At 43.1% G+C, this 13,415-nt stretch overlaps 1 protein-coding gene across 1 annotated transcript in view; it reads right to left on the bottom strand.

Annotated features, from left to right (window-relative positions):
• LOC146347195 (uncharacterized) overlaps positions 1-13,330 on the bottom strand; it is a 26,958-nt gene extending 13,628 nt beyond the window's left edge. The window contains 2 exon segments of the mRNA XM_084850058.1: positions 3,410-3,794; positions 13,244-13,330. Coding sequence (XP_084706184.1) covers positions 3,410-3,791 — 382 coding nt within the window. The 5' untranslated portion in view covers positions 3,792-3,794; positions 13,244-13,330.
• Between the last annotated feature and the right edge of the window lie 85 nt (positions 13,331-13,415).

Here is a 13,415-nt window from a genome sequence, read left to right as displayed (position 1 = left end):
GGCTCTGTCCAGTCCAACTACAAGCTCTTGCTTCTTGTAAGCTCTGGACTTTCAGTTTCTCTGACTAAAGTCACATGTGCAAAGACAAAGGCTAGATAGGGTTTTATGCTTATTGGTGGTAGAGTTGGGCCAAGCAAGGCAGAGGAGTTAGTTATGACAGAAAGGTAATATAGTATGGTTGATAAAAACCAGTGCTTGAATTTTTTAATGGATCCAAAAACATTTAAACTGGTTTTTTTTAGCCCAGTAATTATCAAACCTTGCTTTCACCTATCAGTCATGAGCATTTTGCTTTTGTTAGCTACTTTGTTTTTTGTGAGGGCAAGGCTCAGAGTGAAGCAAAAAAGGGCAACACTGGAAAAAAAAAAAGAGAATACAATACAGTGTGCATCTTCCTGTATTTTCATACTACGGCTGCAATTCCATACCCATTTACCTGGGAGTAAGCCCAATTTAACTCCATGGAATGTATTTATGAGGAGACATGTATAGGATTGTGCTGTTAACCTCAAACTGTCATTGGTGCTGATCATAAGAAAAACTCTATATAGGAATATTTTAAAGACATCCCCTCTATAAACAAAAAGGAAAGCATACCAAATGTATCCAGTGAGATGGGGAGAGCAATCCTACAGCTCCTAGACAGCATCTGGGGGTGGGGTGGGGATAGCATAGTCTGGATTCCTTAATCTGAGATCGGAGACAGCGGTCCGACCTTGGAGACAGCTCTCCAACCTCAGAGACAGCTTTCCAACTTCAGACGCAGGAGTCCAAGTTGCCCACCCCTCGCAGCTGGTGTGGAGAGAACCGCGCCACCTGCCTCTCCGAGGTCGCAAAAGCAACCTCGGAAGGAAGATAAGGGGAGTGTTCCCATGGGTGGGAAGGGGAAGGGACCGGGGAGGCCAGCTTATGAGGAATCCTCTGGTCTCCCCAGCCTCTTTCCCTCCCCTGCCCCAACACCTCAACTAGACAGGTGAAAACACATATCTAGCTGAAATGCAGAATGGGAGGAGCATGGAGGTGAAGATCAGCTTTGCTGCTCCTCCTGCTCTGCACTGGATGACCATCAGCCTCCAAGTTCAGAGGCTGACAGGCATCCGAATAGGATTGTGCCTTAAGAGATGCAAAGCCTGCTCATACGAATGAAACAATGTTAATCCTCTAGTTATAAATTAACACGCTTAGTGGTCTGATTTGCACCACTGTTCAGGAAAGATATGAAAAAGTTTCAATGGGAAACTTGATTTAAATCAGTGACTTAAATCCACCGTTTTTCTTGCTGATTTAAATAATTGATTTAAACCACATTGATTTAAATCAATCCACCCTGCATCTGGTTAACAGATCTCAAGTTGCAGGACTTGAAAAATCATCTGTCAAAGACTTTGAAGAGGTGCAACCCAGTCAGGGTTCAAAATATTGAACTAACAGATATTTGGACTGACTCAATTTAAGTTCAGTTACAGATTATTATTAATTATTTGTGATACTTATATTTATTTGTTTTATTTGTAGCCTGCCTTTTTAACAAAAAATGACACTCAAGGTGGCTTACAGAAACAATTAAAATGGATTAAAACAATAAAAATACATTAAAACACAATGTCATTCATTCATTCATTCATATTTCTATACTGCCCCATAGCCGAAGCCTTCTGGGTGGTTTAGATATAAAATAAATATATTTAAATATAAATATATTTATTAATATTTCAATAAAAACATAACAATTACAGAAAAAATATTATTAAAAACAGCACCCAACCCACCAGACCCACTTACAGGATAAAGGCCTTCTTATAGTGGTCTTTGCCTGCGGTGGAAGGACTGAAGAGAGGGAGCAAACCTAACCTCCCTTGGGAGGGAGTTCTACAGCCTAGGAGTGGCCACCAAAAGGGCCCTCTCTCGAGTCACCACCAAACATGCCTCTGAAGGTGGCAGTCTTGAAAGAAGGGCCTCTCCAGAAGATCTTAAGAACTGAGCTGGCTTGTAACGGAGAAGGTCTTTCAGGTAGCTTGGTCCCAAGCAGTATATACCGCTTAATATAATAAAATCCCTAAGCAGTTCACAGGTACATATTAAAAGTCACATTTAAAGTATATTATTAAAAACAATTCCAATCAGAAGCCAAAATTTGGAGTACACCATGATTTTCAGTTATCGTATTCTGACTAAACATGCTCTATTGAACTCAATGATATAAAACCATGGGCTAGAGCAACTTTCCCCTACCTTGTGGCCTCCAGATGTGTTGGACTACTATTTGGGTATGCTGGGAGTTGTAGCCTAATACATCTGGAGGGTATGAAGTTAAAGAGTGCTGCACTAGAGGATAAAGGGTACTCCCTGCACTGCAACAGCAGTCAGTGCTACGTAGGGTATGGTAGGGAGTTAGAAGCAGCCATGAAGGAAGACCTTTTTTCATGAAAGAACCACAAGACTGCGTGGTCCCATTGACAGTCTTGAAGCTGGACTGAGGAAATATAGTTAAATCCCAGTTCATCTAAAAACATAGGGTTTGTCCAAATGATATAAGCCTGGACCTTCCATTATATATTTGTGCTAGTCAATGTCAATAGTATGATATTCTGTTCATCTAGAATTTGGGAGTTATGATGTAGCCATTCATTGATGCAAGTGAAGATAGACTGTTTGCTATTTTAAACAAAAACAGGAGATTTCTGTTTCATTGCAGGAGAGGTGAACTACATAAGTTCAAATAAAAGGAAACCTAACAGGCAGTGCAAAATGCAGAGTAAATGGCTCTTCACAAAGTGGAACAAAATGAAAGTTGCCAAATTCTTGGTGCTGCTAAAAATTTGAGCAACATCAATTCTTCAAAATGTAGGTGATATTTCAGGCTTTCACCTTCCAAGACATTTTGTAGCTGGTGTAGTCACCTGAATGCTCACAAATGAAACATGATTAAAACAAACACATTTCTATAAAATAACATGAAGACAGTAATCAAATCAATAAAAGCAGAGCACAGACACAGCTCACAAAATCACATTAACCAAATGTGAGCTGAAAAAAAAGTTTTACAACTTTTCCAGAAAAGTAAAAGCAACCACCTGACTTTTTCTGGCAGATGGCGTGACTCCTAATTACAGATATCCTAACTTCTTGTAGAGAGGGTCATCTGAACAGGACATGATCTGCTGGCTACAGCTGTCCCAAGGGCTGATACAAGAAAGGCTAGTCTCATAATTTGCACATAAAGATGCAAATTATGTTCTGCATGAATCTCACTCATCTCAAATATGTCCAAAACGTTACGGATACATAGGAGTGTTACTGTCATAGGGTTAGAAGAGGGTGGGGATGGTAAATTCAGACAACTAAGGCTTGAAATAACTGAGGGTTTGCTATATATTGGAAGAACAACTGCAAAAGAAAGTCACTTTACCTTCCACTAGTCTTCTGGCAGATGCCAGCATTAAAGCCATACCAATGTCTGCTGTGGAGTCAGAAACAGCATGTGGAGTGTTAGCTACTTTTACTCCAAAGCTAGAAATCAATTTCAGATCCAAATGATTCACTCCTACCCCTGAGTTTCCAACCACCTTTAGACTGGGCAGGCTTTCAAGAAGCTCCTGGTCAATGAGGGGTCTGCGCTCAAATACAAATATTGCCTTGATTTTTTCACGCAGTTTTTCCTTGCTGTTGTGAAACTCCTTTATGGTGATGACATTAAAGTGTTTCTTGAGGAACTCCACATCACTTTCCAGGACACCAAATGCACCTCCTATTTCAAAGATCAAAACACCGGGCAGCTCTTTTTCTCCCATGATCTGAAAGAGAGGATGGTGAGAAATATTCAACTGAAAACAGAAATTAAGTGTTAAGAGGGCTGCTTGAAAGGTTGCTAGGATGCCTGTTTGCAAGTATGCAGGGATGTAAAGTTTAGTTCTGAGGGTGCAATCCTATCCATGTTTAGACAGAAAAAAAGTCCTACAACTCCCAGCATTCCCCAGCTTACCATGCCTGGTGGGGGAATTCTGAGAGTCGTAAGACTTTTGTATATCTAAACATGCACAGGATTGCACTATAAGTCTGCCATGCTTTTCTGTATTTACACTCAAGCAAGAGCCCCTGACAAAGGAGGATTTAATGGACTTTTAAAAATACTCCCTTGCAACAGAATCTGACTTATATGCTACAATGCACCTACTCTTGGCAGAAGTAAAGCAGTAAGACACTACTACTATAATAGCTAAGTTGTATCCATCACATATAATAGGGATGGGACCTCCAGCCTAAAAGTTGAATTTGGCCCACAAGGTCTCCCAATCCAGGCCACATGGCCCTTGTTTAGGTCCCTCCCTGAAGACCCTCCAAGAAGGGAGTGGGGAGATGTATCTGTTAGGATCCATAGCAGCAAGGTGCTTGAAGTGCCTTGAAGGGGTGGTTCCCAAGTCTCACCTGAGCTGCTACTTCAAGGTGCTCCTGGTGCCTTGAGGTGGTGGCTCACTGACTTTGCTCAGCTCTTGCCTGTTCTTGGAAAGTGCCTGGAGGGCTGGTTCACTGGGGTGAACAGTGCGGTACAGGGAGAATGCAGTGAGAGGAGGTTTAAACTTACCCTCCCCCTGATCTCCTCCCTCCTGCGCTGCCCAGTATGTATGTGTGAGTGGTATGGGTGGGTATGAGTTGAGTGAGTCAGTGTGTGTGTGTGTGTGTATATGAGAAAGAGAGAGAGAGAGAGAGAGGACGGGGGGTGGCTATAGTCCCCACCTCTTTGGGCTGTGGCCCTGCCCCAGTGCAAATATGGCCCTCGGGCCAAAATAGGTTCCCAGTCCCCAACGTATAGAAGGGAACTGCCTAAGGACGCTGCTTTATTCTGAGCCAGACCAGTCGTCTGTCTAGCCCAGTATTGTCAACACTGACTCGCAGTGGCTCTCCAGGGTTCCAGGCAGAAATTTTTCCAGCCATCCCTAGAGACACTGGGGTTTGAACCTGGAACATTCTGCATGCAAAGCATGTGCTCTACCAATGAGCCACAGCCCCTTGTGAGATGGAGCAACGCTGGAGCAAGGTGGGCTCCTCTCTGACGCTTGGGAATGCCTCATATTGATTGATTAGCCCTTTATCAGCAGTTCTAGTTCTGAATGTGTGAGCTTCTTTATAAAGAAATTAGCTGCAACAAGTCACAGAAAGTGTTCACAGGATTAAAACCTCACAAGTTTCACATGCTTTGCTTTTTCCAGAAAAAGAAAAGCTTGTTTTATCCATCTGAAAACTGGATACACTGCTTTGAATGATATCTCAGAAAAGTGGTATATGAATAATAATTTAAAAGTAGCTTGGCCAGAGGGCTCCTTTTATTAGAGGGTTGGGGTAGTGGGCCAAGAGCCTCAATCCTGGCCCCTAAAGTGGCCTAGTGGCAAGTGCCACCCTGATGCTCCCTCCACAGACCTCTTTCTCTCTACACTGATTGCTGGGGCAGGGCGAGCAGTACTCCTCAGAAGGCTATATTTAGTCCAGAAGCTACCAGTTGCTGACCCCAAGGGTACAATTATCAATAATTGATTGTTGCTTGCCTCTAATGAATAACTTTTCACCACAGGTTCAAATCAGACTTCCAGCAGCAATCTAGAGGTACGTGAAATAGTTTCCTCCTACAAAGCCATAGCATGGAATATGGCCTCTCTCTCTCTCTCTATTCCTCCCTCCCTCCCATTTATCATTCTTATTATTATTACTACTACTATATATGTAACATTATTAACATATATTAATACATAATAATATATGTCTTATTATGAACTACATCAAACACTTAACACAGGAAGATTTTTGTAAGACAGTTTCTTTCTTTCTTTTTCTGGTACTAACCTTGGCCTGGTAAGCACTTAGTGCTGTTCCCCCAAGTGCCCTTTTGGACAGTTCTGTTGCTCTCCACAAAGCAATGTTTTTCTTTGCCCACTTAGACTAATTCCTATCATTTCACCCAAGTGCAGTCAAGTGAAGAGACTTGAAAATAATCCCAGTTTTAGATGCTTAAACACAATGTGTTGATAACCCCTCTCCAAGAAAAAACGATTTCAATTTGACCTATGGTTGTGAAAATTTTAGTAGTTTCTGAATACAGAGAGAGTAAAATATAGTCTCTCTCTTTACTGTACTGTAAAAATAGACATTACTGAATTCAGAGATTGTAAAACTTGCATTTTTCCTAAAAGCCCTTCTTTATGAAAAAGCCAACAAAATAAATTCCTCAGAAGAAATTATTTTTACAGTCCTTAACATAAGGATTACACTAAGATTAATGACAGGCTGTTCTATAACTAATCTACCAGTTCTGGCAGGGTAGCGGATGAAACTTAAAATGTTTCCTGATCCTTACAGCATGTGCTGTTTATAGATGGTACTGTCCCCTTTTCCTTCATGCTTCAAAGGTCCCTTAGCTGGCTTGATTCTGCCTGAATATAAATCAACTATGTACGTATATCGTAGGGCTGTGCAGGGACTTGGAAGCCACTTTGTGGCTTCCGAGGTGGGCCCAATTCGGCTTGGGCAGATTTGGGGGGCCCATGACCCGACTCGGCCCCAAACCCGAAGTGGGATTCGGATGGTGAACCCCGCTTTGGGTCCCCCTGATGCCCCCGTGCAACCCCCCAACTCCTTACCTGGGCCGCCTCCTCCTCCTCCGCCACAGCCGTCGCTGTACTGCTGCCTTCTCTGCTGCAAGTGGCGGCGGCAGCAACAGCGGAGAAGGTGGCAGCGGCAGAGAAGGCGGCTCAGGTAAGGACCTGGAGGGTGCTGGCGGGGGGGCTGGGAGAAGCTCCGAAGTTCACTGAGTGTTTTGGAGAGCTCCCAACCCGCTCTAGGTCGCTTCATGCCCCCTCCGCTTTGCCTCGGAAGGGGCACAAAGCGACCTGAAGTAGCCCACTTCGATTCAGGGTTCGGGCCTCAGGCCAAATCGATGCACAGCCTTAATTAGGAGTATTTACAAGCTGCCTTCCAAAAAAAGAAAAGAAAAAACACCCAATATATTTATCACAGATAGCCATGTATCTCACTGTAAGAAAGATTCCTTACAATATCATGCTTCTTCACTCTCCAAACTGAAGTCACTCATTTATTTGGTTTTAGTAGATCAGAGGTAGGCAACGTTTTTGGGTCGTGGGCATATTTGGCAATTTGAGAAAATGTTGTGAGTGTGACCACGAAATGGCTGCCATCAGACTGAGCATGAGTGACAATATGACCAAGGATGACTGAAGTTGACCATGAGTTCAAGGAAGATGTACCAGGGAGAAATATGTCAGTCAAGATTACATGCCTAGACAGCAGACTTTTAGCCATGTTTTAGGAAACTTCAAATTAATTCGTGAGTAGTAGTGCCAGAAATGTTTCCAAAAAAACACATGGGCATATAACGTGAAATTGGGGGAGTTAGATAAAGACACCTGACTTCTGATTTGTGATGGTTGTTCACTGGGGCACCCACCTTTGACCAAAACAACTGCATAAAAGCACAAGTAAAGAGGGCTCATGTGCGCTGCTTATAATTATTTTCAAGTCTTTGATTCGGCCTTTCACTCTAGTTTCTATATTTAACTGAATGTAATTCTTTACATGCCTAGAGGAACTTAGAAATGCTTTGGCTTTTGATATCAAGTAATGTGCAGGAGGAGGAAAAGGGAGAGTTATGCTTTAGTATGTTTTGGTTTAGTTGTGAACCACAAGTGGTAAACAGCAGGAGGAAGTCACAACAATGTTAGAATTTCAAGTTGTTATCTTGCTAGCTAAATTCATAGTACCAGCTTTGGCAATTGCAATTCTTTTAATCAATCTCATATTTTTGTTACATTCCCTTTCCTTGCAAGTACAGAGACAGTTTTTAATGCACATATAACCAACATGCCACCACTTTCTTTGATTTTGTAATTTTCTAAAATAAAGCATCAGATAGATTTTAATTTGCAGTCTTGTCTGTGGTCATGCTTGCTTGTTTGGACTTAGCTTGGTTACCCACTGGGGTGTTTAGAATCCACTTGGTGTAGGTTCTGAAGTTAAACAGGACCAAACTTACACTGCTGGCTTTTAAAAACACACACCAAAGACTAATTTATTCCTCTCTGTATTTGGTGCTCAAAAATCATTAGCTGCTGCTGCTTGTGTGTGTGTAATTGTATATTCATCTTTTTATAATACTGTACACTGTCTTGTGTGGGCAGTTAACCCTGAAAGGTGAGTTAAAAATCTTTTGAATAAATAAATAGAAAAGCATTTATGTCTAGCAAAATTATATCAATTACATCGCAAATAAGATTTTAAAAATTACTGGCCCAATAAAGAAATCTAATAGGTGGATTACTGCAGATTTGAGTTTAGAATACCCCTCAGCTGGACATGAAGTTCACAGATGGCCCATGGCAAATCACTCTCTCTTAGTGATGTTGGAGAAATCCACAATGAATTCAAATGAGTTTGGTTTTTATGAATCTGACCTGTGGATTCCACAGTGAACCCACTTTTCCCGAGTCATGGGATTCTGTGGATTGGCGGACCAGTTTTTCACTGGGGGGGGGGTATTTAAATGCATTCACACACATGCATATTAGCACTGATGTGCACTTGTGCAAATCCTTATATTAATGCAAATTATCGCATTAGCGCAAAAAGAACAAAATTCAGTTAAAAAATCCATTTCCATCAATAAGCGCATGATGGAATGAAAGACACCTGACAATGTGTGAAACACAGACCAAATGGATTTAACAAAATCTGTAGATCCCTACTCTCTCTTACCTTAATCTAACTTTCAGGGTTGTAGTGAGGATAAAATAGGATAACAACACCATATACCTCACCCAAGCCTGAACTTTTGATTCAAAGGGTGGCTACAAATGTGATAAGGACATAAACAAGGGCTGTTGAATATGCATTATGGCTACAATCCTAAGCATACTTATTACATAATAAGCCCCACTGAATACAGTGCAACTTACTTCAGAATAAATATGGATAGGATTGCACCAAAACTTTGCAATGAATTTCACTTAGTGGTGAAAACAACACTCTTGTGGCAATTTAAAGACAAAACAGATTATGGCAAAACCTTTTGTGGCCTACAGCCCCCTTCATCAGAAAGAGCTAATAAGGATCCCTCAATATTCCATGCTATATGAACATAAAAAAGAAAGGTGGTCTTGGTGGCTGTCCAACTACAGAACTTCTTCCTATTGCAGACTCACCCAAATCCAAGCCTGATTTGAACGCTTTTAAGAAATGTTTGTGACCCATCTGTTTGGGCTGGCCTTGGGGCAAAAAAATCAGGGAAGGATGCAGAAATTACAATCCATGAAATGTTTTGTGGGGTCGGGGGCAGAGGAGAGTTGCTTTTGTTACCTGCCTGATCTTTGGAGTTGGGGAGGGCTAGAACACTTAATAAATGAATAGTACAGGATAACTGACCTAATTAAAAACCAAATTTAATTACGGAAGCCAGTAGCTGGATGAAACTAATGTGGGAGGCTCTACTTCTTTGCATGTGCATCATTAACATAGTTAGGAAGCTACTTTGAACAATTCTGCAAGACGACAGGTAAGGGAGTTAACCACAAGATGATAATCAGCACGTGTGTGCTGTGCCTTTTATATTGATTCCTCACCCATGAGGTGGGAACAGAAGATCCCTGGGATGTACAGGCAACTCCAAGACAGTAAGGAAGGCTAAGGGTGCAATCCTATGCATGTTTAAGCAGAAAAAAGTCTTACGACTCCTGTGCTGGCTCAGGGATGCTGAGAGTTGTAAGGCTTTTTTCTGTCTAAACATACAGAGTGGCCCAAAAGTAGGTATACAGTATAGTTTATTTGCATTTTATTACATTTACATTTGTTTAACACTATTTAATCTCGTAAGTGCTTGAAATGTATTCCATCAACGCTGCAACATTCCTCGAACCTGTCCAGAACACTGTAACACACAGTACGACACAAATTCCGGTCCGCATCAATGTCCATAAATGCTTCCGAGATTAACTCTTTTAATTCGTCCACTGTCTGGGGATTCCTCTCAAAAACCTTATTATTTACTACGCCCCCCCAAAAGAAGTCCGTTGGTGTTAAGTCAGGTGAATGTGGCAGCCATTCAATGCTGCCATGTCGTCCGATCCAATGTTGTGGGAACATGTTGTCAAGATAGTCCCTTACTGCAAAAGCATATTGAGGAGGTGCCCCATCTTGTTGGAAGAGCAGTTCGGTGAAGTTAGCCCTGGTTCTGAGTTGTGGCACTACCACATCGCGTAACATGTTTAGGTAATTGTTACTATCCACGGTTGTATCGAAGAAAACTGGTCGTACAACACCTTCGCTGGACAGTGCACCCCACACTGTGACGCCTGGCTGGTTCAGTTGAGATGTGATAGTCAAATAAGGATTTTCATCTGCCCAATACACACAGTTATGCCTGTTCACATGGCCTGACAACTTGAAAGAAGCATCATCTGACCAGATGATCTTATCAAGAAGGTCTGGTTTGTTAGAGATTTGGTTATGCATCATCTCAAAGAATTGCAGCTGATGGTCTGGGTCATCCTGCAGAAGACCATGTAACAGTCTTGGAGGGTACAGCTTAAATTTCAATTTACACATTAAGCATTGCAAGGACGTTCTAGGTATGGATAGCTGCTTAGACGCACGTCGTGTGGACTTTTTCGGACTGTTCACAAATGTCAGAGCGACTCTCATCTCATTTTCCTCTGTCATAGATGTCCTAGGACGTCCAGATTTCAGTGCATTAGCCACTGCACCTGTTGCTTCCAATTTATCTCTAAGACAATAAATTGTCAGATGTGTTGGTGGAGGAGTGTCAGATGCTTCTTGCCATGCTGTGTGCACCCGCTCGGCATTTTCAGTCTTCCAGTACTGCTTTAGAATCCACTTTCTTTGTTCTTGACTCAAGTTCGCTGCCATCATTCACAACTAAACACCTGTACACCTACTGAAGGGCCTCAGTCCCCTCACTCTCTACACTTAACTGATTTAACTGTCACTCACTCTTCCCAACTGTCATTCTGACTCCACCCACACATCTTCTACTCACACATTCTCTCCCCCTTCCATCAACATTCTAAACAACTGTATACCTACTTTTGGGCCACCTGGTATATAGGATTTTGCCCTTATTCTGGCAAATGAGCAGCCGCCAATTGCAAACCACACTTAATACTTCCAGGCCATCAGATACTTGGATCTCTCCCTGCTCTGACTCCATTAAGGGCACGATCCAATGGGGATAAGCAGCCACCTCTGAACTCAAGAGGCCTATTTTGTGTTCATATTTTTGTGATCAGTCCCTCCGCACTTCTCCTGCCCTGCATTTGCAGCTAGACAGCCGATTGTGGCTGTCTAGCCGTGGGAAGGCGAAGCGACGGAGGAAGCTGCTGGTACGACACATAGGATGTGTCGTACCGGCATTTTTGCCTTCCCTGCCCAGGAACGCCCCCGTTTTGGCCGCTCTGCGCTCCTCTTCTGAGCGTGGGGCTGTTCTGCACTGCCTGCGAGGCAGTGTGGAATCGCATTGCTGTCTAGCCGCTGCCTAGTGGCCATAGGATTGCTCCCTTAGTCACTTGATTGAAGGAGCAAGTTGTACAGAAGTTTCTTAGCGCTCTGTTGCAGGGATGGAAGAAGCTAAATATTAGCAAATTTGTCACATTTGTGAGTATTTTTCAGACAATCAGTATATATTGTAGTAGATTTACTGACATTTCAGTAGACCTGGCAACATTGTACAAAATCTACTGTCTGAAAACATAACTTCTGGGGTGCTTTCAAACTCTCCCACCTCTGGGCAGGAGAGCTGCCCTTAGAAAACAATGGAAAAATCTGAGACTGAATGTATACCCTGATTGGCAAGCAGTGTGTCCACTGAGAAACAAGGAGCAGCAGCAAAGACATGAGTTCATACTCCTTCTAACTCAGGTTTTATTTCATGTGAAAAAAATGATATATTTTTGAATTTTTATGAAAAAGGTGCCCCCAGATAACTCCTAGCTACCAATAAAAAGTAATTGTGCAGCTATTCTGTCTTTCCCTCCTTAACGGATTTTTTCTAGTAAAAGAAAGGAGGAAAGAAGTTGTGGGAAAACTCGGGAGGGTTACAAATGGAAGACAAGTGCCTCCCCCTCCATGTCTTCCACTTGCAACCATGCAACCTTGAACGAGTGAGGGTGATGGTGTGATGAAAGCCTCATCTGGAAGCACCCACAGAGTCTTGTGGCACCTTAAAGACAAACTTTGAAACATTTCAAAAGTTGCTTTGCAAATGACAACGTCTTTCATTATCGCCATATTACTAGTCCTGCAGTCTAGTCCACGGTTAATATTTCAGGTAACAGGGGCACAGTCAAGCTTCCTAAGGGTGCAAGATACATGTTCAGACAGAAATAAGCCCTACAACTCCCAGCATTCTCCAACCATGGTGAATGCTGGGAGCTGTAGGACTTATTTCTGTCTAAACATGCATAGGACTGCGCCTGAAGCCAATCTACTTAAACTGCCCTCCCAAACGCCCTCTCAGCCCAAATCCACCCCTCAATTACACGCGGAAGCCGGTTGCTCCATTGACTTGCATGCAGACCCGTTGCATTTTTGAATATTTAAACGCTCAACAACCTAAGTCTGAGCACAGGGAATAGGCTCTGAGTCAGAAAGGCTATGAATTCCTGACAGTTCTGCTAAAATCCTGTACGCCTCTAAATGCAACCCTCACTTCCGCCGGAGGGAAGGGAGAGAAGAAAAAAAAGCCTAAGGGAAGTCCGAAGCCCGTGTGAATCTAGCCGCAGAAGTCTATGCATGGAGGGGGCAATGGCAAGTACTACAGCAAGACCTGAGCAATCCGTTCCCACTCTCTGCTTACAAACAGATAGGTAAAATCTCAAAGAGGAAGAAATCGCCAAATGCGCCTTCGGCGGACAATCTTCCCCAATGTTGGCTTGGTCCCAAAGTAATTTGCCCGGTCACATAAACAGACTCCGGGCGCAATCCTATGCCTGTTCAGAAAGAAAAGGTCCTACAACTCCCAGGACTCCCCAGCCAGCCACGCTAGCTGGGGAGTGCTGAGAGTTGTGGGGTTTCCCCCCCTGTCTAAACAGGCATATTATTGCGCCCTTAATAGCTTTTGAAACTAAATACACGCGCCAAGCACCCTTTACACCTAGCTGGCGCGCGTCTTTCGAGACGTGTCCCCTCCCCTCCCCTCCCCTCCCCTCCCCTTCTCTTTCCTGTAACGGACCTGTCCTGATTCACGCGATAGACCTCGAGCTCTTAGCTTCGGACGCACCCCCCGCGTTCCCGTCTCGACTCGAGCCTTCCGGAAATGACCGAAGAAGCGACGAGCGAAATAGCGTCACTTCCTCTTCTGGTGCTCGCGCTATGACACCAAAGGGTTTGAGTGCACGTCTGAG

The sequence above is a fragment of the Heloderma suspectum genome, chromosome 4, assembly GCF_057233095.1.
Source record: "Heloderma suspectum isolate Gila_16-S chromosome 4, 16-S_ref, whole genome shotgun sequence".
In the NCBI taxonomy this organism is placed as follows: domain Eukaryota; kingdom Metazoa; phylum Chordata; class Lepidosauria; order Squamata; family Helodermatidae; genus Heloderma; species Heloderma suspectum.
Note: the sequence above shows the minus strand (reverse complement) of the source record. Positions and strands in the feature narration are given on the sequence as shown.